General features: G+C 46.6%; 1 protein-coding gene across 4 annotated transcripts; it reads right to left on the minus strand.

Moving 5' to 3' along the window:
* Nucleotides 1–270: 270 nt before the first annotated feature.
* Nucleotides 271–26,217, minus strand: LOC144250327 (liver carboxylesterase 1-like). 4 transcript variants are annotated; one of them, XM_077792899.1, is made up of 14 exons: nucleotides 26,144–26,217; nucleotides 23,964–24,168; nucleotides 21,300–21,444; nucleotides 18,435–18,568; nucleotides 16,267–16,420; nucleotides 14,093–14,197; nucleotides 13,314–13,418; nucleotides 10,837–10,875; nucleotides 7,227–7,367; nucleotides 6,112–6,192; nucleotides 5,725–5,872; nucleotides 2,040–2,171; nucleotides 872–944; nucleotides 271–593 (listed from the first exon to the last, which is right to left on the minus strand). In XM_077792899.1, the coding sequence occupies exons 1-14, from the start codon at nucleotides 26,193–26,195 to the stop codon at nucleotides 422–424; spliced, it is 1,686 nt and encodes a 561-aa protein (XP_077649025.1). In that variant the 5' UTR covers nucleotides 26,196–26,217; the 3' UTR covers nucleotides 271–421. The 4 variants fall into 4 exon arrangements, with proteins under 4 accessions (XP_077649025.1, XP_077649026.1, XP_077649024.1 ...); XM_077792900.1 differs by having other exon boundaries at nucleotides 13,314–13,414; nucleotides 14,089–14,197; XM_077792898.1 differs by having other exon boundaries at nucleotides 23,964–24,171.
* Nucleotides 26,218–26,660: the final 443 nt, after the last annotated feature.

Consider the following 26,660-nt stretch of genomic DNA (forward strand, 5'->3'; position numbering starts at 1 on the left):
GTTTTACAAACTGCCCACCATCTTTATGATGAGCATCCGAGAGACATCCTTGGAAATGAGTCTATGTGGGTTTGAGTTCCCCCGTGGGTCTGTGGTGCCCCAGGATTTTATATTCCCATATTATTCCATATTTGGCCTTTAGCATGGTACTAAACTCTGGATAGTGATTCTTCTTACATGTATGATGACATCTCTCTGAGAGAATGAATTCAGCTATAGTTCAAGACACAGACTCTGATTTGGTCTCCACATGAACATTCAAGGCCACAAGTACAAAAACTCCCCCTCCTGGACTGTCCCCACCTACACCACACAGTTCTCCAGCTTCCACAATAAGATGTCTCCTTGGTCTACAAACACCTCCTGCAGAACACCCCCGTTGGGGCGCCTCTGGTCTCCTGAGGCTGGCTTGGCCTCCCATTCACAATTCCACGTGTTCTCTCTGAGGAGGCTTCTTGGCTCTGAGCTTAGTCCACAAAGCCATCTCCTTCTCTTTCAGCCCCTGGGCTGCCTGGGTGTTGGCTCCAATCTTCAGGTACCCTTCCTTCTGGTCATACTCTGGCCAATGGGGCAGCCCCTCTCCATTTGGGTTCCTAGGAACAAAATCAAACAGAAATTGCCCAGAGCTGCTAGTGGTCCCAACAATATTCTGAGACTTGTCTGGAGCTTCTGCCAAGAGGCACATGCACCTCCAGAGACAGGGAGCTCTCCATCTCCTAGAGCAGCCTGTGCATTAACTGTCACCATGCTGTGGTCACAGGGTCAGGGATCTGGTCAGTCAAACTTTAGAAGCCCCTCTTTCCCAACAGGTAGGCCCCACCACTTGCCACCCCACCCACCCACCCTGCTACCTCTTTGCCACTAGCCTCACCCATGGCGAGCAAAGTTGGCCCAGAATTTCATCACCATCCTGCTGAGGTTGGTCTCCTCTTCTGAGGTGCCCCCTGTTGGGGCAGAAGGAAAAAAATGCTTTGCTACTCAAAGTGGGCTGTGTGGGCCAGCAGCAGCACCTGGGAGTTTGTAGGACAGGCAGCTTGTAGGGAAGGGGGGAGGGAAAGGGAAGGTATTAGGGAATGAGTTTAAACAAATGATGTTATGTGCACACACAGATATGGCTAATGAATCCCACCGTTATGTATGATTATAATGAGAAAAAAGAAAGGAAGGGAGGGAGGGGATGGACTCTTGGCCCTAACTCTGTGCCTCCTAGACAATGTGCATTTCAGGAAGACCCTGTCCCTTGGTGTGCACTTTCAGCTTGAGAACAGCTGGTCTAGTAATTGGCCACGGCATGCAGTCCACTAGGACAATGACTGCCATTGTCTTCTGTGCCCACCTGCCTGTCACTCCCCACTCAGGGTACAAAGGCCACATAAGAAGTTTCCTCTGCTTTGAAGGATTGCTGGCTCTTGGGTTTTTGAAACACAGCCACATTTTCACGGAGTCTAAGAAACATCAGACTGCAATGACACTAAGGAGCTACCCAACTGGGAGGCACCCAGAGGTGCAGGTGTGCCCTGAATGGTCATAAAGTGGCTCAAAAGTCATGTGCAACTGCTGAGAGTTCATTAATTTAAGACACTTATGGAAAGTTTTGAAAAAGTATATTATCAAACATAGATGGTAATATGCAAATTTAGATATATTAGAAGACTGAGTGACAAGACACATATGACACTGGATTCAAGTTGAGCACAATTCTGACCTTGGCCCCCTCCCCCCACATCCTAATATACTTCTTTGAATGAAAAATCAAGAGCGGCATTCTCGACCTGGAACAGTGCCCTGCAGGGGGCCCACAGCTTCTCTTATTGATATCACAGTTCAGGATTCTGAGAGTGACTCTGGCTCAGGACACATGGATGTGCCTCCTCCTTGCACAGTAGAGAGGCTGGGAACTGCCCCGTGTAGCTCAGGCCCATTACAGTGAGTCAGAAGCTAAGCCTGGGACAGCAGGAGAACTTGCTCAAGGCCACCAAAGCAAGACTGAAACCCAGACCTCCTGACTGCAAGATCACAGCCAAGCACAGAGCTGTTACCTTTTAAAATTGGGGCCCCAAAGACTGAGTAGATTTCATCCCCATGGTCTCCTATCACCGTCTTGGGTCTCATGTCTGATACGAAGCTCGGGCGATACTGAAACTCATACATGTAGGTGGGGGCTCCAGCATCTGAGAAGACACAGATTTGTGCATAGTTCACATCACCAGCTGGATGATCTCAAGGTCTCTGGCTGTACAGGAAGCCCCTGGCTATCAGCATGGGAGAGAGACAGTTTGGGGAAAGCACAGTCACTTGCCTCAAAGCTGGTTGAGGAGGAAATGGGACTTGGGCCAGATATTTCTGTATGCTTTGAAGTCTTTGTATTTTTACTTTGCTTTTCTACTAAAGAATTTGGTTTGTTGTTTTACATAATGGAAGTACACAATGTATCAACTAAAGATGCTGGGTGTGTTCATTGAAAATACAATAGAGCTCATTCCTTCAAGCATAATCTACAACCTTATATTCAGCCCAGTTTTGAGCATTTCCGGGGCTGTTCTCACCCATTCAGACAAGAGTGAAGCATATCCAAGCTGCTTGTTTAAAAATGAGGATATCTAAATGAACCTATATGTAGAGATGGAATAATCTGTTTCTTTATCTCAGTAATACTGTATCCAAGAAAGTTATCTTTCCGAAATGAGGAAGAAATAACAACTTTCCCAGACAAAAGCTTATGAAATCAATTACCTCTGGACACACCCTATAGGTTTTGTGAAAGAGAGGTCATTAAGCTGAAACAAAGACACTAATAAAATAAAACATGTTAAAGTACAAAAGTTAATGATAGAAATAAAACTATATCTGAAAAAAATTATGACAAATTCAAACACAAAATTCATACATGAATTCTGATATCAAAAATATAATGCATGAGGATATAGTACAGAATTTTTATGTGATTAAAGTTATTAATAGGCTGGTATAAGTGTAAAATGTTATAAGTATGCTTTATGGTAACAACAAAGCAAAAATCTTTAATAGAAGCACAAAACAAAAATTGAAAGAATTCAAAGCAAACCATGACAGAAAACCATCAAAGCACAAAGTAAGACATCAAAAGGGGAAGAAAGAAAAAGGTATTTTAAAAACAACCAGAAAACAAGTGACAAAATGGCATCAGTAAATACCTCGCTATCAGCAATTGTCTTGAATATAAATGGATTAAATCCTCCAACAAAAAGGACAGTGACCAGATTAGAAAACAAGAGCCACGTATATATGTTTCCCACAGGAGACTCATCTTGTTTTTAAAGATGTATGTAGATTGAAGATGAAGGGATGGAAATAGATATTGTACACAAATGAAAACCAAGAGAACAGAGGCAGCTCTCATTATATCAGAAAACAGAATTTAAATTAAAAAACTATAATAGAGACATCCTACTAGGAAAGGCAGATATGAAACAGTCTGTTCAATGATGACATGATCTTATGGGTAGAAAACCCCACAGATTTTCCTGCAAGATGGTTAGAACTAGCAAGCATATATGGTAGAATTGCAGGATACAAAATCAACATGCAAAATTCTCTATACACTCACACTGAACTGTCCAAAAAAAAAAAAAAAAAAGAAAAGAAATCAAGAAAACAACCCATAGATAGTAGTTATAACAAGGTAAAACTCAATGGGAATAAATTTAACTGAAGTGTTGTGTTTCTATAAGACACTGATGAAAGAAAATGAAGAAGACAAAAATCAAGAAAAGATACCCAATGATTACAGTTTGGAAGAAGTAATATTGTTAAAATATCCATGCTAGTCATAGTGATCTACTGGTTCAGTGAAATCACTATCAAAATTCCAACATCATTCTTCAGACAGGGAAAAAAGTAAAAAATTCACATAAAACAAACAAAAAACTGGATCAAGGTAATCATGAGTGGAAAAAAAAAAGCTAGAGATGTAACCCCAGTTGATTTCAAGTATACTAAAAACTATGGTAATTAAAATAACACACTATTGGAAGAAAAGAATCAACACATCTATCAATGGAACACACCAGAGAGCCCAGATATGAACCCATGCATGTGCAGTCAACTGATTTTTGACAAAGGTGCTAAGAATACAAAATGGGAAAAGGCAGTCTCTTGGATAAAGAATATTGAGAAAACTGAATTTTTGACCTGAAGAAATAGGAAATTGAAACTCATATCACACCATAAACAAAAATTACTTAAAAATTGGATGCAAGACTCTGGATTTGATTCCCAAAGTGGGGACAACACAAGTGAAAACTGACAAATGAGATTTCATCGAACTGTACAGCTCCTTCAAGCAAGGAAAACAAGGAACAGTGTGCAAAAACAACCTGCAAACCGGGAGAAAAGGTTTGCAAGCGATAATGCATTAAAGAGTTAAATATAAGCTCTGCAGGGCCTTTGGACAACAGCAACAAAACAAAACAGCCAATTTAAAAGTGGGTAAGGGCCCTGTGTTCTGAAAAGAAGACATATAAATGAACAGCAGGTAGATGAGAACGTGCTCAATGTCACTAATCACTGGGAAAACACAAACTATAAGTACAATGAGGTATCACCCACCCCAGTCCAAATGATTTTTATCAAAAACAATGGAAAAGGAAAAAGGGTGACCTGGCACCATGGGGCACATGTGTAATCCCAGCAGCTCAGGAGGCTGAGGCAGGAGGATTGTAAGTTCAAAGCCATCCTCGGCAACTTAGGAAGGCCCTGTCTCGAAACAAAAAGAGCTGGGGATGAAGTTCAGTGGTGGAGTACCCCTGGGCTCAATTCCAGGTATCAAAATAAAAGGGAAAAATATTAACCAAGATGAAAAGAAAAAAGAACACTTTAATACTGTTGGTACAGATGTCAAACAAGTTTGGGGTTGTTGAAAAACTAAAACAGAATCAACACGTGATTCAGCAACCCCACTTCTGAGTATCTACCCAAAAGATTTGAAAGCAGTTTGTTGGAGAGATCTCTTCAACCCCATGTTCACAGTAGAACTACTCACAAGAGCCAAACCATGAAATTAACTATGTCCATCAACAGATGAAAAGATAAAGAAAATGTGGTAGAGAAACACATGGAACACTATTTAGTCTTTAAAAATAAAAAAAAATGATATCATTTGAGATAACGTGTTGAAATGGGGACCAACATGCTGAGAGAGATAAGGCTCAGAAAGACAAGTACCACATGTGACAAATTACAGCTCAAATAGAAGTCTTAGAAGAAAGAATAAAATGGTGGTAACAGGGGAGAGATGAGGAAGAAAGGAGAGTGATGTTAAAAGAGTACAAAATACCAGTTGGGGAAATGTTGGTCTTCCCTTTTGATGTTGTTCTACTGGACAGTGTGGTAAACACAGTTGATAATAGAGTGTTTTGCACTGAATAGTTACTGAAAGGAAATGTCAAGTGTTCTCCCTGCAAAAAATGCCAAGTATTTGAGGAGATGGGTCTGTTAACCAGTTTGATGGAATTATTGAACAATGTATTCATAAATCAAAACCACACTGCACTCCATAAGTTTATGCAAATATTGTCAATTTGTGATTTTAAAAAGTTCTATGAATGTGTTCCCTCTCCTTCTCTGTCTCCCCTCTCTGAACATCTTATTGCACTGTATGTGCTCCTCCTCCACTTTCTTTGCCCACAGGTGACTGGATATCGGGAGGTGGCAGTGTCCCTCTCCTATGCAACCTCTGTGCCTTACCTCTGTGACTACGGGCCACAGTCACGGATGGGATACAATATAACACATCTCCAATCAACTCCAGGAAGAGGTCTTTGATTTTGACAGGGTCGTCTGTCCCTCTAAAATTCTTCTCAGTGGCCATTTGAGTCAGTTCATCTTGGATCTCCTAAAATACATCAAGAATGAGATCCCCCACATGGAGAGCCATGCAGAAGGCTCCTTGGATGTGAACCTCCTGGGCCCTGTGCAAATCCCTCCTGGGGTGGTGGGGAGGGAAAGGCAGACAGATGGGGAAGGAACACAGGTGTCAGGTTTTCTTCTGCCATTGAGTTGGTCTGGGACACAGGGCAAGGCCAGCTGTTCTTTGTTTCTCAGTCAATTCCCATAACTCTTTCGACTTCTTACCAGAAGAGAGCCAGTCTTCTGCAGGAGTGACGTGGCCATCTTCTGATCCAGCTTGCCTTCAGAGATGGGAAAACCCAACATCTATTAAAAAAGGGGTTAAGCATTTCTGAATCATCAGGAATTAACAAGAAGAACCTAGCAAGCCAATGCCTGTGAAGGTCCTCTTGGGGTCTTGATGTGCAGGTGCATTCATTAGTTTGAAAAAATTTCAAGGAAATGGACTTGTATATAGAAACTCAAGGTATATAAAAGGGATGACTTGAACATATAAATACCAGGCTAGGGGGCACATGGTCATCCGGGCCTTGAGAGAAATTGAAGCCAGGGTAGTGCTGAAGCAGACAGCTCAAAACAAGAGAGCACAGGCCATTACTTCACACTCCAATGTCTCGTGAAGTCGAAATCCATCACGATGAATTATTTCTTTGGCATAACCTCTAATATCCTTCCGAAGTGAGAACTGCAGAACTCCCAACCTGTGAAGATGCTGTTCAACCTCTGCACTCTGCACTCTATCCCACTCTAGCCTGGCTTTTTTAGGCTAAGGCCATGGCCGAGGATGACCCTAAGCCCCCTTGAAACACCTACATGAGAAATCTCAATGCTTTCTAGTCAAAATGGGATCTTCTCCAGCCAAAACCTGGCTTTTTGGAGCCGATGTAACTAACATATAACCAACTTCCTCCAACTCTTTCCAGAGAAGTGCCTGGGAGCACCCATGGGAACCCCTAGGACCTGTGAGTCCAAGCCCAAGGAAGAAGTTGCTGTGCTCACATCTAGCTCTCCTGCTTCTTTGCCTCTAGACCTCCTCAGTGTGCACTATTATGGTTTCTGCAGACCCTCCCATCCTGAACAAGTCAGTATTCCTTATTAGGAAGACAATCAATGAGTGCTTGGGGAGAAGGGTCCACAGGGCCCACAGGGCTGTACCAGTCAAGAGAGCTGTACCATCCCAGAGAAGATTTACAAAGAAATGTCCAGTGTCCACTCAGACCAGTGGTGAAGTTTCCCAGACTCAGAGTGGGCCTTGGAGAAAAGAGACATTCTGGGTCCAGATGTCAGAGGGAAGATGGGGGAGGAGGAGGAGTCTGTGTAAGAGGTCTGTACATTCTCACCGTGGGCAAAATCCAGCCAAACTCTTGCTTGTTGATTCCCACAATGTAGGGGACAGTGTTGAAAGTCTTATCAGCCAGAATCTCCTCTGGTGTCTTGGGCAGCACGACACCATCCATTACAGTGGGTATCATGGGAGTGCTCTGGGGAAAGAGAGCAGAGCAGTCATCACGCCACCACCACAGACTTCCATGACTCTGGGCAGGGCCACAAAACTCAGAAGGGAGCTAAGTCTGTCACACAGTGAGGGGAGAATTTTAACCAGGAAGCTAGGAATGGCAACGTGATAGAGGTCGGGAATGGGAAATATATCACCCAAAATATATATTACATATAAATAATGATAATAACCATCTCAATTTTAAACGCACACACAGGCACTCTATTCTCACTGTCCTAGTCGTGTTAGTCAGATCACAGTGAGTGCTGAATGAGCAAATAGCTGGGCCATTGGGCCAAAGGGAAGTCCAGAATCAAGGCCCTGTGAGACTCTCGTCTCCATGTGGGTTGCTCTTTAGACATGTCATATGATATAGATCTCTTACAAAGAATTCGTTACATGCAGAATCCATTTATAATAAAACACCAGCTGGGACTCATTTAACATTTTCTCAACCTTGGGTAACATCACTGCAGATTTCTACAGCTCCTGCCTTACAACACTGCTGTCCACTCTGCTTTTTAAACATGGAGCTGCTTCTCCATCTTTCCCATGGTTGTGTCTCCACAAAGATGATGCATGACAGCTTTCCAGACTGACCTCACTTACAGACAGGCAAATCTCCACTTCTTCTTTGGATGGACTGTACTCTTGATTCATTAATATTGAATTCATGGCCAAGAGCACCGTACACACCCTGAACAAAGCTTACTATCACATGTATTTTCTCTTCAAGACACAGCACAGCCTCTCATGCTTAGGGACACTAGACAGCACTTCTTCACTATGCCTTAGAGTCATTATAAACAGAGAAATCACCAACAAAAGCAAATACTGCAAAAGAAGCAGTGCTATATAGACCACAAGAAGGGTACTTGTTAGCAAGAGAGATGAAACAAGACACTGGGTATTTCCTTGTGTGACCTCAGAGGGGAACATGGACCTCACAGAAACTCAACTCCTTACTGCTTTGCATTTAATGTTTCAAATGACCACAAATGTGTCAATATATTGATCTGGTGGTTACAAAAATGTGTTAGAAAAGAAGTGAATTCACAAATACTAAATCTGTAACTGAGGAGTATCTATCGCATCTGTATTTAAACTTGAGCTCTTTTAGAGAAACGATTAGTTTTGAGGAGGTATCGAGCTCACCACTCGAGGTGCCTACACTGAGACTTGATTCCCTATATGGGGGAGTAATAGATCAAGACAAGGGCCAGATCCTGCTCCCTGAGCTGACAGTAGAGGGCAGGGTTTGGGTGCCTTAGCAAGGCTGCATGGCTCTGAGAGGCCTGCCCAGAAGCCAGCAGGAGGAGCAGCTCCTCTGAAGGAAGTGTCTGCAGGGCACCTGGATCAGGTGTTTGGCATCTGCATGGGCTTTTGTTATGAAAGCTCTTGGCAGTAGAAATAGCATAAGCAAGGGACAGAGGTGAGCAGGACTAATTCCAGCAATGTCACAGAGGCCTGGGCTTGAAGGAGGGCCGCAGAACAGGAACAAGAGAAAGGCTCAGAGGATAGAGCACATTTTCTGCACAATCTCTGGCACATCCCTGGCACTCAGATATGAAGAACTAATTCAATCGGGCTGCTGAGGCCCATGTGTTGAAGCTTAACCTTCAGCATGTGGTAGTAGTGGGAGGGGTGGAGACCTGAAGATATGGGGCCTAGTAGAAAATCTTCAGGTCACTGGGCATGTGCCCTCAGTATATAAAAATTCCCAAGTCTCTCCCTCTCCCTCTCTCCCTCCCTCTCTTTGTCCATCTCTCTCTACCCCAGAGCCCCAGATGCAGGTGAGTGGTTTTGTTCTTCTCCCAGTCTTGGGGTGATGTGCTGCCATAGGCCCAAAGCAACAGGTTCACGGAATCATGGATTAAACCCTCCAGAAATGTGAGCTCAATTGACCTTCTCCTCTTTATAACTTGATCATCTCAAATATCCATTATAGTACCAGAAAGCTGCTTAATGCCGGAAGCAACGGGTTGTGGGGTCAAGGACTCAGGGCTTCCTTCTCCTCTTCTTCCTTGACTCCTCACACACCATATATCAGCAAGTTCTGTCATCTTTTCCTTCAGAAATGTCTGGATGGCAGACTTCTTGCTCCTCCATTGATCTGAGCTACAAGGATCCCTTGCTGTGCAGCTACAGAGCACTGAGCTCCCAGGGCTGCCCCTGCCCCTGCCCTCCCCTTCCCCCACTGACTATTGTAGTCACCAGACCTTTGTGAAACCTCAGATCATGTCCACACTCTGTTGGAAGCCCTCTCAGCACCTCCCATATCCCACAGGATCACAGTCCAAGTCCTTCCAGTGACCACCCCAATCCCACCTCAGGACACCCCCAGCCTCCACCCTGCTTCCCCATCAGCCTCCACTCCACACACAAGGCCTCCTGCATCAGGGTCTTTGCCATTGCTGTTCCCTCTGCCAGAAACCCTCCTCCTCCAGTCCTCTTGACAGCTGGCTTCCTCCACTGCCCACTCAGAGCTCCACCCCAAGGTCACTGCCCATCAGGCCACCCCTTGATCCTAATGCTTACATTTAAGCCATTGGCTGACTTGATCCCCATTTCCCAATATCTTTTTCTCTCTTGACTCTGACCATCAGCCAGCATGCTACATGGTTTCTTTACTTTTCTATTACAATCTCCCCCCACCAGAAGGCAGGGAATCTTGTCCCTGTCACTGCCATATCCCTGTTGCTAAACCATCTCCTACAAAAGATATTGCATCTATACTTAAACTTGAGCTCTTTTAGAGAAACGATTAGTTTTGAGGAGGTATCAAGCTCACCACTCAAGGTGCCTACATTGAGAAGGCACCTTAACACTTATTGAATGTCTGAGTAGACAGATCTCATTTCATCCTCATAAGATCAAGAAATGTCAGAGGATCCCCAGGGAGGGAGCAGAGGAAGGGATTGCAAGATGGCACTAAGCTAAGTCTCCAGACCCTGGCAACTGTGGAGAGGTGGGAGAGGAAGAGGAAGCAGATGGGAGGATACTTTTGGAGTTTCCTGGATCCTAGGAGGAAGGTGGTGTCCTAAGGCCTGAGGTCCCAGGCTCCCCTTCTGCACAGCTAATTTGCCCTGTGGCCTCCTAGAACATCTGTCCTCCTTAATGAAGGATTCTGAGCCCCTAATATATTTATCTCTGCCTCCTGAGGATGTTGTAGAGCACACTTATCCCACAGGGAATGTAAATGAGAAGAGGGTAGCTCATCCTGGGAGATATATATTTTGTGACTGGGAGCACTGCACTGAGAGCCATGGTGGTGAGTTCCAATCCTGCCTCCTGACCTCTAAGCTATGTTACCCTCTAAGCTAAGTTACTTCTGCTCTCTGGGCCTCAGCAATATGAGTCCACAAAAGAGAATCCGTTCATTCATAGCATATCAGAGCTTAATTGTATTAATAAGATTTGAAACCTGTAATTAAGAAACCAATGGTCCTTACCTCTCTGGGGTCTCCAAGCATATCCAGAGTAAAAAGTTTCTGTGAAGGCAAAGGTAGAAGATGTGGGTGAGAAGCTTCCTGGTATAAAAGCTGATCCTTTGAGGTGTGCCCCAGAGCTACCAAGTTCTCCCTATCAGAGGCAGAGGACCCTACACAGACCCCACTGGACATGAGCCCAGATTAGAGTAGTAGGATGGGGGAGGGGCAGGCAGCAGCCAGGAAAGGAGACCTGGGGACCAGAGTCAGGCTCCCTGGAGCTGCAGGGAGGACATCTGCTCTTGCTGCCTGTCCTCGTTATCCTTCCCTCTACTCGTTCTTACTGGCATAGAACCCCGTTTTCCTCTGGAGAAAACATACATATTGGTCCCTGGGCATTGGAGTGGATGAGGCAGCTCCTGGGGAAATGGCATTGCAGGTGGGATGCACCAGAGGGAGATGGCATTTCTCTCCCCCTGCTTCCCTCTACCCCACGTCCTCTCCATGTCTTCAGGCATCTCTCTGTGACCTGGGGTGTTCCAAGTCCCTCAACATACAGATGAGTACAAGGATGGGTACAAACCAGTGTCACTCCAACAGAGTTTACCCCAAACCTATTGCTGAGGCTTTTGAGATAGACAGTTTCTAAGCAGACAGGACATGTATCTTTAACCTCCCCAGGGGACAAATCTACTTCAGAGAGAAGCCAACAAAGAAGATTGTCAAGCTGAGGGATAGAGACAGGCACAATTTCAACACTATTTTAACAACACCTGGATCCAGCCATGCCCTAAGCCATCTGCTCATGAACTCCTCACTTATCTGGAGATTCCATTATAAGATGTATTCTTTTTCTTCAAGCCACCTTGGAAAGAGTTTTCTCATTGGGGGTTAGAAAACTATGATTTAAGATAGCTCTTTGAAGCACATTCCAACAGATTAGCTATGTGTTCAGATTGCAGTGATTGAAATGTTAAACCATACCTCACTTCCTGCCCTACATGTAGAGGGACCACTGGGGTTCCTCCATTCTGGGTTGTAGCCCCACAGGCCAGGGGTGGTGTGTGTGTGTGTGTGTGTGTGTGTGTGTGTGTGTGTGTACTGGGCCAGTCGTTAATCATGTAAAAAGTTCCACCAAAAATTCAAAAGATCTTTGAAATATGTCCTGGGATTCCAAGATTTTAGGTCTCTTGGTTTCCCCAAGGTCACCATCTATTTACATATAACCTTGTTCCTTTTTGCCACGTAGAGGATAGCTAAAGTATTTGCTTCTTTCCAGGTATCGCAAAATAGCTGTGTCTTAATTCTTTGAAAACTTTAATCACCTTATTTAAGTCGGTAAACCAAGATTCAATTCCCAAGGCCATATTGAACTCAATCCATGGACATACAGAGCACTATGCTAGCAGTCTGCCCTGTGGGCCCAGAAGTATTGTCTGGTGTTCAAGGTCAAGATAGACCAGGGGCTCAAGTGACCCCAAGCTCACAGTCAGACCTCCGCCCCCTTAGGAAGTAGCTCCCATTAGCCCTGCAGTCTTAGTAGGACAAACATCCAGTCTTTCCTCTGGATGTTTGTCCTACTAAGTTCCCTGTGGCGACAGACTGTCTTGACAATCCATCAATCCTCAAATGTCACTTTCCCTAAGAAACACTCTTAATAATGACTATAATGACTGTGTCTCCTCTCTATCCTCCCACCACACAAAACCACTAAGTATATTGCTTCATTTCTCCTTGTATTGTCCCTTTTGAGCAGGGACAATGTTCAATTTATGTCTGCATCACCTCTCCTGACATTGCTCTCCCACACACTTAGCATGGAGGGAGGGAGGGAGATACAGAAGGAGGAAGTGAGTTGGTTAATGCAAACAGTATTGGGAAGTTGGATGGACACATGGACAAAAGGTGAAAACTTCATAATAGGTGAAGGGGAGATCATTACTTTTGGAGGACTGGATAATGAAGTGTGGATGTATGTGGGACCAATGATTCATGGATGATGGACAGATAAAACAAAGAAGAATGAGGGCTGGGGTTTGGCTCAGTGGAGAGCACTTGCCTGGCGCCTGTGAGGCACTGGGTTTCATCCTCAGCACCACAAGAAGTAAATAAATAAATGCAAATAAAATGTATAAAAAACTTAAAAAGGTATAAAAATAGATGAATGAAATGTAAAGAATGGATTCACACAAGATTAATGAAATAATATCAATATAATTGGAGATATGACAGATAATTGTTTTGAATACTAAATGAGACAGAGTCTCAGAAAATCTAGAAAACTTGACTACTACTGTGTTATAATTAAGACAGCTTCTAAATCAACCAAGAAAAATTGTGACTCTTTTCTGAAAACCCCTACAATTAGTGTGGTTATTGCATTTTAAGTATTTCATAATAAGAGATAAAAAAAAGAAATTTCCAACTTGGATCAAGATGAGTGGGAGAGTGAAGCCCAGGGTCAAGCCTACGAGGAAGGGCCATGGGATGGAGGCACCTACCATTTTCAGCGTGGTCTCCAGGAGCTCCTCCTCTGTCTTCTGGCGCAAGCAGTGAACCATGACTGCAGACGTGGTGGTTTTACACCCAGCGGTAATAGCAACTTTCTGCAGAGAACACAGTCAACAGCAGAGTTCAAGGGCAATGTCTCCATACAGACAAGGTGTTCTATAGCAAGTCAACTTCTGAAGGCAGCAGGGAGCAGCTAAGATCCTCTAGACCAGCTGGAGTGGGTTCTGAGCCCCATAGAGTGTTGCCTCTGTTGCTAACTGGAATTGTGTGATATGAATATATCTTTATATATATGTGTCTCCATTACCTTATCTTTGCTAAAATGGGCATGATGTTCTCAAAATTATGTCTGAAGTGAGGCTGTGTGGAGTTGTGGTGAAGAGCATGGAATCCAGAATACCACTCTCTGATTTAACTCCCATCTCCACCGCATACGAATCATTTGGACTCGTTTCCCTATGCATAGATAAGCTAATGGTTGCACCTGTCTCATGAAGAGAATTAATACATGTGACCTTCTTAAAAGTGTACCAGGTCTCCACACACTAAAACTTGTGCAGAATTCCCAAAGGCCTGCATGAGATGATTTGCACTTCAGAAAGAAAGAATATCATTTAAATGTGGGCCCTAAAGGAGCCTCTTCCACCAAGCCATTCACATGTGTGGTATCCTTTGAGCGTGAAGACTTGAGTTCTAAGAGAAAGAAGCCCCTTGAGGATTCCAGGAGAACACGGGAAAGGGCTTGGGAACTGTCCAGGGTGAGACTTACCTCAGCTAGAAGTTTGGCATTCTTCCTGACCAGAAGAGAACTCAGGGCCACGCCACTCTCAGAAATGGCCCTGTGGAAGAGGTTCTTGGCCAGAGGAGATAACACCTGGCAGGGACATGGAGAGGAGGAGGATTATGTTCACAAGCTGAAGATCAGTGACTCACTTGTCTTTCAGCCTCCCTCCAACTGCCCCCTCTGCCTGGGCCCATTCTCCTGGAGATCTAGCACCATGTGGATATGACACTTCCTCACCTATGCTGGCCTGCTTCCCAGCTCCATGTGGGGCCCACCTTTCCTAAGAGAAACTCAATAGGATGAGGCCAGATCCCAGAGTTAGGAACAGTACAGGAAGCCTTTGGCACATGCTCATCGTGATAATCAAAAGTATTGGGAAACCAGCTAGGCAATTCCTAGCCCCAGATTACATTGCAGTATTCAAAATTTATCCTAAGAAAAATGATCCCATAAAAACGAGGTGGGACCAGGTGGGGTGGCGCACACCTATAATCCCAGCCGCTTGGGAGGCTGAGGCAGGAGAATCATGAGTTCAAAGCCAGACTCAGCAAAAAGCAAGGTGCTAAGCAACTCAGTGAGACTCTGTCTGTAAATAAGACACAAAATAGGGCTGGAGATGTGGCTCAGTAGTGGAGTGACCCTGAGTTCAATCCGAGTAGCAAAAAAAAAAAAAAAAAAACAAGAGCTGGGGGTATAACTCAATGGCAGAGCATGTGCTGCCAAGCCAAGGGGATTGCAAAAAAGAAAGAAGGAAAAGATCCTGGAGGTGCACAGAGATATCTAAAAATGTTCACGCTATTAACATGGTAAAAAAAAAAAAAAAAAGCTGAGAGTAATCCAAGATCCAATATTGTGAAATTGGCTAAACAATTTTTCATTCTTGCAACAGAATGTTATACAATTATAAAAATAATATTGCAGGGCTGGGGATGTGGCTCAAGCGGTAGCACGCTCGCCTGGCATGCAAGGGGCGCTGGGTTCAATCCTCAGCAGCACATAAAATAAAATAAAGATGTTGTGTCCACTGAAAACTGAAAAATAAATATTAAAGATCTCTCTCTCTCTCTCTCTCTCTCTCTCTCTCTCTGTCTGTCTTTCTCTCTCCCCTCCTCTCTCCGTAAATAATAATAATAATAATATTGCATAAGAATGTTTACATTAAGGAAATGTTTACGTTATGGTAGTATGTTAAGGGAAATTTTGTGGGGAAAAAATGCAACATGGATAGAACAGAAAGGGAGGATGGGTAAAGATGATGGATGGATGGATGGATGGATGGATGGACAGACAGAAAAACACAGGTCCAAATGCCCAGTCACTATCCTTGAGGTGTGTGATTGTGGATGATCATTTTCTTCTTCATTTTATTTGTATGTTTCCATATCCTCTTCTTTAAAAATGTATAAATATTTGCCCTGATTATTCAGCTATGAGGACAATACCCAGCTGGAAAATATGTAAACTGCTGACGCTCTGCTCGACCCGGAGGTACAGAGGGGTTTCTCATGCTCCCAGCACCATCCAAAGTTTCCCTCAGTGTCCTCCAGCCCCATTCCCCTCACTAGCAGGAAATCTCAAGACCCAAGTTATGTCTGTGACCCACATCCATGCCCCATCCTTCCCATCACCTCCCATCCCTGCATCCTCTCACCCACCTCCCTCAGTGCAACTTGTCCCAGAGTTTGCTGCCCTCACCCTGGGCATGGACATGTCATCAGGCCACCTTAGAGGAGGGCCCTGCCTGCTCTCGGTGCTCCAGTCCTCTCAACACGGAGATCTGCCTTGGAGCCAAGGATCCTTTATCTAAATTATATCTTTGCCCTTTCTCATTGTAATTTATAACCATCCCTGTTTCCCAAGAGAAGTGAGGTGAGCCCTAATATCAAAATTATAAGGAAAAGGAAATAGAACTAAATCAAATCAAAAAGGAGAAAAGTCACCGTTGCAGGCTGAGCTAGAGATGTTGGTGGCCCCAGGACATGAAGCCGAGCTCTGAGCTTCCTGGAGACCAAGAGAGTCGGGGTCTTGACTCTCCACCACCTAAAGCCAGGCAGTGAGCAGAGTCTACCCTGAATCCAGACTTGTAAACAAATGTGCCTGTGGCTGGATCCACTGGTCTCCAAGAGGTTCAGGGGTGGGGCAGGGGCAGGAGAACTTACGAGAACAGACACACTTTTTCCTCCTGCTGACTCTCCAAAAATGGTCACAGAGCCTGGGTTCCCTCCAAAGTTGGCAATGTTGTCCTGGACCCAGCGCAGAGCAGCCACCTGGTCCAGGTGACCCCAGTTCCCTGGGCTGTGCTCATCCCCAGTGCTGTAAGGTAATAGGGTGGTGTGGGACTAGAGATGTCATGGCAGAGCTCTCAGGACCAGAGATGAGCTGGGGACTCAGTGGTCACCACCTGACTATCATCCCTGTAGCACTGCTCTGCAAGGAATCTCCATTCATTCTTCCAGCAATGATGTGCTGAGGATCACCTACTATGCACCCTACACCAGTCTAAGAGTTACAGCATCCTTAGGAACCAAACAGGCAAGACCTGTAGCTCACACTACAGAGCACAAATAGATGAAAAGAGAACACAATGTTCATGAGTGAAGGTGATTCGAGGTAATGACAGAGGCAGTGTGGGGCAGTGGGGGGGATTCAATTCTCAGCACCAGGAAAGGCCTCTGTGGGGCAGTGGCATTGGGTAAAGACCAGCATGAAAGGAGCACAGGTCTTGTAAATGTCCAAAGAAGAAATTCCGGGGAGGAGAAGCAGCAGGTATGAAGGCCCCAGGGCCAAGGGTACCAATGTGTGAGTGTAGCTAGAGTGAGAAGCAGCTAGAGAGGGCACTGGGGGCCTTGGAAGGGACTTCTCTGTCAACATCAGTGACCTGGGAGCCCTCAACAGAGGCAGGGCGAGACTCACCCTGTGCCTCTTGTGATCACTGGCCACTGTGGACCGCCACCACGACCAAGTCACAGGTTTATGATTATGATTACAACCATGATCCAGCCAGAGACGCAGCCATGAAGGGGAGAGGGGCTGGATTCTGAACTCTTACAGGAGGGGCCCTGAGGATCTGCTGGCCCACCGAGGTGGGGAGCGAGGACAGAGGAGCCTCCAGGCTGCCCCAGGCCTTCACCCTGACCACCCAGGAGGGGGCAGCTGCACCAGAGGCACAGGGGCTGTGGGGCAGCAGGAGAGCTGAGCTGGAGGTGAGGGGAGTCTGTCCCTGTGAAGTGGAGGTGCCCTGTGCACAGCCAGGGCAGCAGGAGGGGCCAGCTAAGGTGGAACTGGGGTTCCAAGTGCTGCTCACTCAGGGAATCAGTGGAGGGAGAGGGAGACCCAGAGGCCTGAGCAAGGGGAGCAGGAGGGGCCAGTGAGGCAGCTGAGAAGGAGCAGCCAGCTGGGAGTGGGCGGTGACCTGGGCCCAGGAGAAGGAGGCATTTCAGATGTGTGAGAGGCACCTGCTGTGGCTGCTGCTGAGAGGTCATGTGACCTGCGCTGAGCCCTGTGGTAATGATTGCCTCTTTGAGACAGCCTGGTGGCAAGGCCCTAGAACCCTGCCAGCCCAGCTTTCACTGAGCTCCCTCCGTGGCGCTGCCCCTGCTTCCTTTCCCAGAGCAGAATGTGGCATCGCACCCCGGAGCTGCACAGTGACCTACATCAGAGGACTGCATGTGCCCGAGTGGCCCAGGTGAAGGAGCAGCATTTCAGAGACTCTCAACCAGGAGGCCCGAGCCTCACAAGGTGATTAGGAGTGTGACAGCTGGGGGATCCATGCCAGCAGAGGGCACAGCACATGCAAGAGCCTGGAAGCAAGTGGCCAAGTGTGACTGGGAGTGAGAAGGTCGAAGGGTGCGTTAGGAAGGACCTTAGCAGAGCACTTCATGAGCAAGGACATCACCTTTTTGCTTTTGTGGCTTCTATGGTTTGGGTGTGGTTTGTCTCCCAAGGGATCATGTGCTGAAGCTTTTGCTAGCTTTTGTGGCAATATTAAGCAGCTATGGAACCTATGCAAGATGAGGTCTGGTGGAAGGTGATCGGGTCATTGGGGTGCCACCTGAGAGGGGTTAACCTAGAGCTCATGGGGTCTGGAGTGAGTTGTTCAAAAAAGAGCAAGACCACCCCACACCCCACTTTCTGGCTCCCCATCTCACTGTGGTGAGTTCTGCATGTACAGTTTCCCTTTATGTCTCTACCATATTGTGATACAGAATAACAGGCCTTCCACAAAGGGAAATCCATTGAAGCCACTCAAACCTGTGAGATAAAACTCTTTTCTTTATATTCACCAATGCAAGGGCTACTGTGCAGAGAGGAGAGTCCAGCGCCTTACCTGAAGAAGCCCCAGATGCCCAGGCGGTACTGGATGGTCACCACCACCACATTTTCAAGGGCAGAGAGGGGCAGTCCATTATAGGTGGATGCCCCGCCCAACACCAGACCACCTCCATGGATCCACACCATCACCTGGGCAACACAGACACTAATTATAGGAAGCACAAGTGGAGAAGACCTCAGAGGTCTGTCACCTGCATCTTGACTGAAACTCACAGAAGCCAGTAGCAACATCCACCAGTGTTAACCTTGGATATGAGGTGTCCCCCAAAAGCTCACGTGTGGGACAATGCAAAAAGGTTCAGAGGAGAAATGACTGGATTGCTGAGAGTCGTAACATAATCAGTAAATTAATCCCTTATGGAATTAGCCCAGTGGTAACTAGAGGGAGGTGGGGTGTGGCTGGAGGAAGTGATTAATTGGGGGCATGGCTATGGGGTATATCTTTTGAATCTGGAGCTGGAGTCTCTCTCTGCTTCAGGATCACCTCTGCCACACACTCCACCATGATGTTCTGCCTCACGTCCAGCCCTGAGGAATGGAGCTGATCTTCTCTGGACTAAGACTCTAAAACCGTGAGCCCTCAAATAAACTTTTCCTGCCCTAGAGTTGTGCTGACTGATCCTTTAGTCCCAGCAGCGAAAAAGCTGCCTAAAACACCCCGAGTCTAGCAAGGTTGCAAAGACAGTCTCTCTCCTCCCCAACACCCCCAGCTTAGGGCCCAGGGACCCCCGACTCAGTGCACCCAACTTTATGCCAGACCTATGTCCTCCCAAAGCCCTTAAAACTGCAATGTCACCAGAGGAACAGCAATAACCAAGGACACTGTGTTCTCCCCAATGCTCCATGGTCCTCATGCCTGGACCAGTCAACCAGTTGGACATAAGCAAGGGGCAGCTCCTGCACTACTTCAGCTGCACCTGCATTAACTCCAGTGAGGAATAACTCCCCTGTGCAGGAATGATGTCCTCAGGAATCACAACCCCACCCCCAGGTGACCCTTCCTATGCACCTGCCTCTGCCTCACCTGCACATCCAGATGTTACCCACCCCCCTAAGAACACCTCACATCACCAATCCTGGAAGCCTCAGTCACTTGACTAACATTATCCAAAGGCTTGCTGTATGCCAGAGACTGTAAGAGTGGGTATTATAATCTGAAATTCATAATTCTTGCATTTAAAGAGTTCACATAGCAGGGAATTATTATAATAATATTTGTAATTAAAAAAAAGAATCATAACATGAACTAAGACCATGTACTGTTTAAGTACTTTGAAATTAACTATCTACAAGGTAAACACTAATATTGTCTCTTTTGACAAGAAATGTGAGAATTCACCTGTCCAAAGTTCCACAGCTAATAAGTGTTGAAGCAGGGCTTGACCCAGACTGATTGGCCCCAGAGTCCACGGTCTGAGTTGCCCAACTCCCTGCCACCCAGGGCCACAGCCCTAGCACAGTGAGTCCACTGGAGGCACGAAGAAGGTCCCACTGTAGCTCTAACTTAAGTTTCAGGAGGGTTCACTCTGCTCACTCAGCCAGCCCGAGATGATGCCCGACCACCATCATTAGATCCTCACATGGGAATCTTCCCTGAGAGGAAGCAGAGGCTGAGGGAGGTGGAGAACTTGCCCAAGACTCTCAGCCAGGCCAAGGCAGACCCAGGATCCAAACCCAGACCCTGGAGATCTAGACCCTGTGTCTCCAGGCTCCCAGAGCCCTGTTCCTCCTGCACCTCTGATCCTGCCGTCCCCAGGGAGGGACTGAGTCAGGGTCACCTGAGTGAAGGTGAGCTCAAGGACAGGTCAGCACAGACAGGCTGGAGAGGCCAGGACGTGTGCCAACAGATGGCAAGACCTGGAGGGCAGGGGCTGCTGGGCAAGGCGCCGTGCCCCTGCTCCCCCTAAGCCCAGAGGTCAGCTGGGCAGATGGGTCACTGAGCACACCACAGCAGGAGGAGTGGGAAAAGTGTGTGACTGAGGGACCCTGTCCCACTGCCTTGTGCCTAACAAGCACATGCAGGACCAACTTCAAAAGTCCCTAGTTCAAACCTCCTCCCCAACTCTTGGGAACCATGCCAGAGTACTCCTGGGGGACTAGCTGGGAGCTGACCCCCTCTTTAGTCCAGTTCAGGTATGACGTCTTTCCAGCAGATCCCTCACCCCCTGGCCTGCTCCTGGCAGCCGGCCCACCTCTGGCTCTTCCTTCTTGGAAAACGCTGACTCACTGGGCATCAGCCTGAGCCAGCGGCAGTTAGTGACGAAAATGATCTCCCATAAGACCTCAGATGCCTGGCCTGAGCAAGGACAGCGCTTCTAAGGTTGTCCCAGCCCAGCTCCTGCCCACGCACACCTCTGTCAAGGGACAGTGACAGTGTACAGGAGACAGTGGAAGTGGTCACAGGGTATGTGCTGCAGAAAGGGGACACACGTGCTCCACTTCCCAGCCTGCTCTGGGACATTGGTTTAAAGATGAGAAGCCCCAAGCTCTGGTCCTGTCACCCTTCTGTGTGGCCTCCTTTCCCCCATCTGGGTCTCAGTTTCTCTAGTAGACTGCTCTGAGATCAGATTCTTAATCTAGAAACCAACAGTCATCGTTCTGGTCCTTATGTTCCTGTGAGAGAACATGAAAAACCTGAAATGTGCATTCCAGATGGAGCACAATCCCCCCCCCCAGAGGCTGAAGTCCCTAGGGGAAACCGAGGTAAGAGCCACTGTATTTCCTGTGGTGACGGGAACCTCTGGGTCCTGAGTCACAATGGCCTGTGGTGCCCCTCACCCAAGCTGCCTTCGTGGCCTGCAGACCCAGAGATCCCAGACACTGAAACTCCCAAGCCCTGACAAGTGGGGCCCGCGCTCACCGGCAGGCTGCTTCTCCTGGTCAGGTCTGCAGGAGTGTAAATGTTCAGGTAAAGGCAGTCTTCAGAGAACTGGAGGGGAATGTTCTCTTTCCTGTTGGTAAGGAGATCGGAGACCTTCTGTGCCCCCACTACATCTTGGGAACACCTGGGAGAGAAGAAAGAAGGAGCTTTGAGGTTCAGGCAGATGGAGGCTGGAGGCCTGGAGCCAGACCTTAAGCTTCTCAGTGGATCTGCTATCACTGGACTTGAGACACTGGAGTGAGGGAGAAGCTCAATGGGAGTTTGGTGAGGACCATGGGACTCTCCCCAGATCATGCAGAGTGACAGGGACTTCACCCTTTTTCCTTTCCTGGAGCCTATGGGATGCCCTGGGTCAAGGAAAGGAGGCTGCCCACACACTGGCCTGCCCTGAGAGCTGACATTTCCAGCATTCCCAGGACAAGGTCCCAATAATGTTTGGCCTATAGGATGACTGTGTTCTTCCACCAGGTAACCATGGGAGACTTCAGCAACCAAGATGGAATACATTTATCCTGAAGCAGGCTACGGGTGACATCCTGTGGGATAATCTCAGTTAACTGCAGTCTAGTCCTGCTTTAGTTATCTGTGCTGGGTGACCTTAGGTGAATTGCCATCCGCTCTGGGTCCCAATGCACCAGGTGTAAATGAGAGGAGTGCTTTTCCTAAGTGTCTTATAGCCCTGGCACGTTAAGATTCTATCATGAACCTATCTATCCCAGGCAACCACTCTTGGCTGCCCTGAGGAAAGGTCTCCAAGATCCAACAAAGAAAGAAATTGGTAACATTGTTGAGTTCTCTCAATGAGTCAGGTCCTGATTTAAATTATTTTCATGCACTAATTGCTTTAAGCTCCAGATCAGCCCCAGGATATAGGAATCTGTTATTATCTCCATTTTACAGATCATAAAACTGTGTCACAGACAGGTTTCACAACCTGCCCCAGTTCACACAGCCAAGAAGACCCATGCTATGTAATATTGATGTCTGCAAGTACGTTCTAAGCAATATGTCTGGATCTCAATAGACACAGAAGACAAGCATTGCTCTCCCCAGTATGTAGAAGACGTAACCAAGGCACACAGGTGCCAGGAAGACATGATTATCAAGTAGAAGAGTGGAGCCAGAAAACATGTCTTCCAGTTGATCTCTCTTAGGAGTTGTTCCCAGATCTCCAAGCACAGCAGGAATATGACTCAAAAACTAGAATGCAAGTGTTAAAAGTAGGAAAAGAGTTCAACTTCCCAAGTATTTAGATAAATGCAACATAAAGACCAAAATGATAGTTATTATTGTTTGATTGTTGTATTACTGTTTTGTTTACCTGATTGCCCAAAAGCATTCTTTTAATAACCTCAAGCATTGCTAAGGGTCTGCTGCATGGAGGTTTTCATCTATTGTTGGCAGGAATATTCACAGAATATTTCTTGAGGGAAATTTAACAAAAAGCACACACTCTTTGACTCAGAAATTCCATTTCTTGGAACTTACCCTCAAATATCCATAAACGGGTATCATGATTTAGCTACATGATGTTCCTCATTGTGTCCATGATGATGTCAAAAACATCAAAACCAACTTAATGAACTCAAGCGAGACATGGAGGAAATCAATTGCATCTCAATACCAAATTCAATGCAGCTATTCAATGCCAGGTTGGGATATTTAAAGGCACAGGACAAAGTTGATGATACACTGATCCATGAGTAAGGTGGTCATTCCAACTACCCGTATGTACCATCCATTTTCAAGGCAGGAAGGCTGCAGCAGGATCTCCAAAGTCAATAGCTGTTCCTCCTAGATTGTGGGACCGCATGTGACTTTCATTTTCTCTCCTACACTTCTCTATATCTCCTAACATATTTACAATATGTATGTATGGCACTCACAATCAGAAATTTAAAAACTGAATATTAATTTTTTAAAGAAACACCTGGAAAGAAGGCAGCCAAAAGTGGGATTCTGGACATTCCCAAAAATACCACAATGAGGAGAAGATGAAGGTCGTAAATGACACCTGTAGGTGTCTGAGGGGCTCTAGGGTGATCGTGAGGAATTCTGGTATCTTTGGGCTTGTACCCCACTGGCCAGGGTTCCTGGGCCCAACAACTTTTGCTTTGCCTATGACTATAAGGAGACACATGTGGGCGGTGAGAACTCACCAAGGTGACCCTCCAATGCACCCAGACACACCCCTTCACCCACCCCACTCCCAGCTCACCAAGGTTCAATAAACAAAGATGACTACTTCTTATCTCTCTCACCTGCTCAACAGCTCTTTCTCCAACGTACTAATCACCAAGCATGTTCCAACACAGCATGACATAATTCATTTTTTACCTTCAGCATTTTTCATTATCTCCCACACTGTCCCTGAAGGACTGGAAGCTCCATAGAGCCAGGATCTTTCTTTGGCTTACCAATGGATTCTAACAACCAAGCCAAGCTGGGCACAGATTAGATGCTCAAGAACTAGTGTTGAATAAAGGGCTCTAGGTCCCTGAGAGGTCCAGAAGGCCTCAGGGCTTTGCAGTGTTCTAGAAGATTCCAGAAGATTCCAGAATAAAGCAGAGCCAAGCCCAGGACAGCCTCCACCCCCTCCTGCAGCACCGAGGGACAACCCCCCTTGGACAGGCCACCACTTACATAGGAGGGTAGGAGGTGGCGTTCTTCACAGAGCTCCAGGGCTCTGCCGGCTGCGGTGGAGCAAACCTCAGGGGCCCAAGAGGGGGCTTGGCAAAGGGGACGCCCAGGAAGACGGCCACGGGCTGCGCAGATCCTTCCAGGCTGACGTACTTCCCCAGGACTTTGCCATGCACCGTGTCCACCACGGGGGGCGAGGACGGGTGTCCTGCTGACATGGGGAGCAATGAGGACATTAGAGGGGAAAGGCCAGACCTGGGTTCCAGGTGGGGTTGGCCACATTCTAGGTACGTGACACTGAATAAATTATTTAAATTTTAGGTCTCAGTATTTTTTATGTGAAATAGAGATGAGGAGAATGTCCAGCCTAATGAAAGGGCTGATAGACCAGGTCAATTAGAATTGAGGTATAAATTTGTCCAAAGTCAATGACAAAAGAAGAGCTTCTGGGAATGAACAGGGCCTTTCGTTTCCCTCTTAGAAGCTTCTAGAAGTAGTATCCCCCTGGTACTGAGCTGCTTACTGGTTAAGAGCATGAACAAGAGGAGGCCCTATTCTCAGGCTGGCTGACCTTTTGGGAAAAAGGAGCCGCACACATTCTGGACTTCATTCTGGGAAGAAATAGGCTGTGTGTCCTAGGGAAGGGTCCAGGGAGGGGCTGCAGGAGGTGGAAGAGGGAGCAAGACCTTCTGATCACAGGGAGGCGGGACTTGCTGAGGAGAGAAGAGAATGAAGGAAGAGAATTAGGGGCTGAAGCAGGAATCAAAGAAAATGCAGAGGTTCAGAAAATCAGAGACAGGAAAACACGGGGCCTGGCTTAGAGCCCACCAGAGTGGGCTGTGGATACAGCTGGAGCCCAGGTGGAGGGGATGAAACTCTGAAATGAGCAGGTGCATGTCAGGGAGGGCCTTGAATGCCAGGCTAAAGGATTGGGTTTTATTTAGTGGACAAAAAGCAACAAGAACAATTCTGGAGTAAAGGACACAAAACTCTTCTAGAATACTCTGCTAGTTCTTAGCAGAAACAGACCAGCACAAGAACTGGGGAAAAGACATTTCTCAGAGTCTCGGTTTCTCTGTCCATAAAGTGGCACAGGTGTGTGCTATGGTCCATTTTGCTGAACCCCTGTGTTAACCGTGGATTTATTTTCTGTCTCTAATGCCTTGGCTTGTGAAGTTTTCTGATCTTTGAGGAACTACTGCTCCTTGGGTCCACACCCCAGCCACCTCCTTTATGATGGTCTCATAACCTGGGCCAGTATCCTCCTGCCCAAACCACCCAGAACTACGAGCCAGAACAATAATAATAATAATAATAACAATAATAATATCAGTAATAATAATTCCAACTGGCCAACCCTATACCAGCTTCCTCTGCCTCTCCCCTTCTGGGCAAAACCAAAACAACTGTTTTGTACCTGTTGGCCTCCTCTCCCTCTGCCTCCTGACTGACCTCAGTAGGTCCCTTTGTGTCTGGTCCACCCCAGTGGTGTCCCCAACCTCTTGGGTACTGGAGTGACAAACTATCTTTTCAACAAAGTCTTCTGGTCTGATATTACCATATGTCAAGTTTCCTAATAACACACTCACTTTAGATCAATACCTTTATCCTTTTTCTACCTCCTCTAGACCAGACACCATTCTAAGTGCTTCAAAAAGCACTACCCGCATCATCCTCACTTCAACCTGATAAGGTGGGTACTACTTCATGCATATTTTAGAGACAGGCAATCCAGGCACAGCTAAGTTAAGTATCTGGCCCAAGGACACCCAGCTTGAAAGTGCTGAGCTGAGATTTACTTAGTCGGGTTCCTGAGATTATGCCTTTAATATTCTGCTAAGCCATTCTCCATGAGCCAGATCTGCTGTAATAATCAAGCACGGAAGTGGGAGGGAGGACCTCTCTTAGTTCCTCATGAGTGAAGTTTGAGTTTATCTCATTGCCCTCCTGAAGCAGGAGGGCCAGGTGTTTATATTCCCCTGAGTCTTGTTGTGGCCAAGGCTGGCTGAGCTTCACTACTCCAAGTCTGTTTTCAAGTTCAAGTCCAGTTCCAAGTCTAGAAGGAGAACAAGATTGTGGAAATGGAGCTGCATGTCTTTGTCCTTTAGTTATCGCCACCCATCTCAGCTTAGGACAAGGATTTCCCCTGTGTCCCCTGGTATTTATATTTCAGAAGGACTCACCCCATGCTGTGCAAGCAGAGAGAGAAGTCAAGACCAAAGTATAGAGCCACATCCTGGAAGGACAGCCGCTCTGGGGTCAGTGAGTCTCTATGCTGCTCAGAGGCAGTGCACCTAAGCTCAAGACCTGCCCCTGAATCCTGCCTACCCAGGCCAATTGCATAACCTAAAATGACAGGAAAGCTCTCCCTCCCTCTGGCACCTCTTGGGACCTCCAAGTCACGCCCATAACTCCTCTTTTGTATCTGAACAGTCCATATCAAACTCTTAGATTACAGAGGGCCACAAGCTCGTCCAACAACTTCTTACATAAGAATTTCTGCCTGGTAGAACTCTAACCTCAGTGCACTTTGAGCGTCCCAAAGCAGGCACCAGGAAACTGAACCATGAAACAAGGCAAAACTTTGGTCTGGGGTCCTCAGAACAAGCTGGGACATTGTAGAACAACTCCCAGCTCCAAAGCTGCTCAGCTGAGAGTTTAGGGACATCTCTTAGCCTCCTCAGGCTGCTGTTTCCTAGA

The sequence above is a fragment of the Urocitellus parryii genome, chromosome 15, assembly GCF_045843805.1.
Source record: "Urocitellus parryii isolate mUroPar1 chromosome 15, mUroPar1.hap1, whole genome shotgun sequence".
Taxonomy (NCBI): Eukaryota; Metazoa; Chordata; class Mammalia; order Rodentia; family Sciuridae; genus Urocitellus; species Urocitellus parryii.

Bases quoted from the DNA above. Each gene is read 5' to 3' on its own strand.
- LOC144250327 (XM_077792898.1), bottom strand. From the start codon at position 26,195: ATGTGGCTCTATACTTTGGTCTTGACTTCTCTCTCTGCTTGCACAGCA. The intron at 24,172-26,143 runs GTGAGTCCTTCT...TCCCCATGTCAG, and splicing joins CTCTGCTTGCACAGCATGGG to CAGGACACCCGTCCTCGCCC. The intron at 594-871 runs GTGAGGCTAGTG...TTTTGTTCCTAG, and splicing joins GCCAACTTTGCTCGCCATGG to GAACCCAAATGGAGAGGGGC.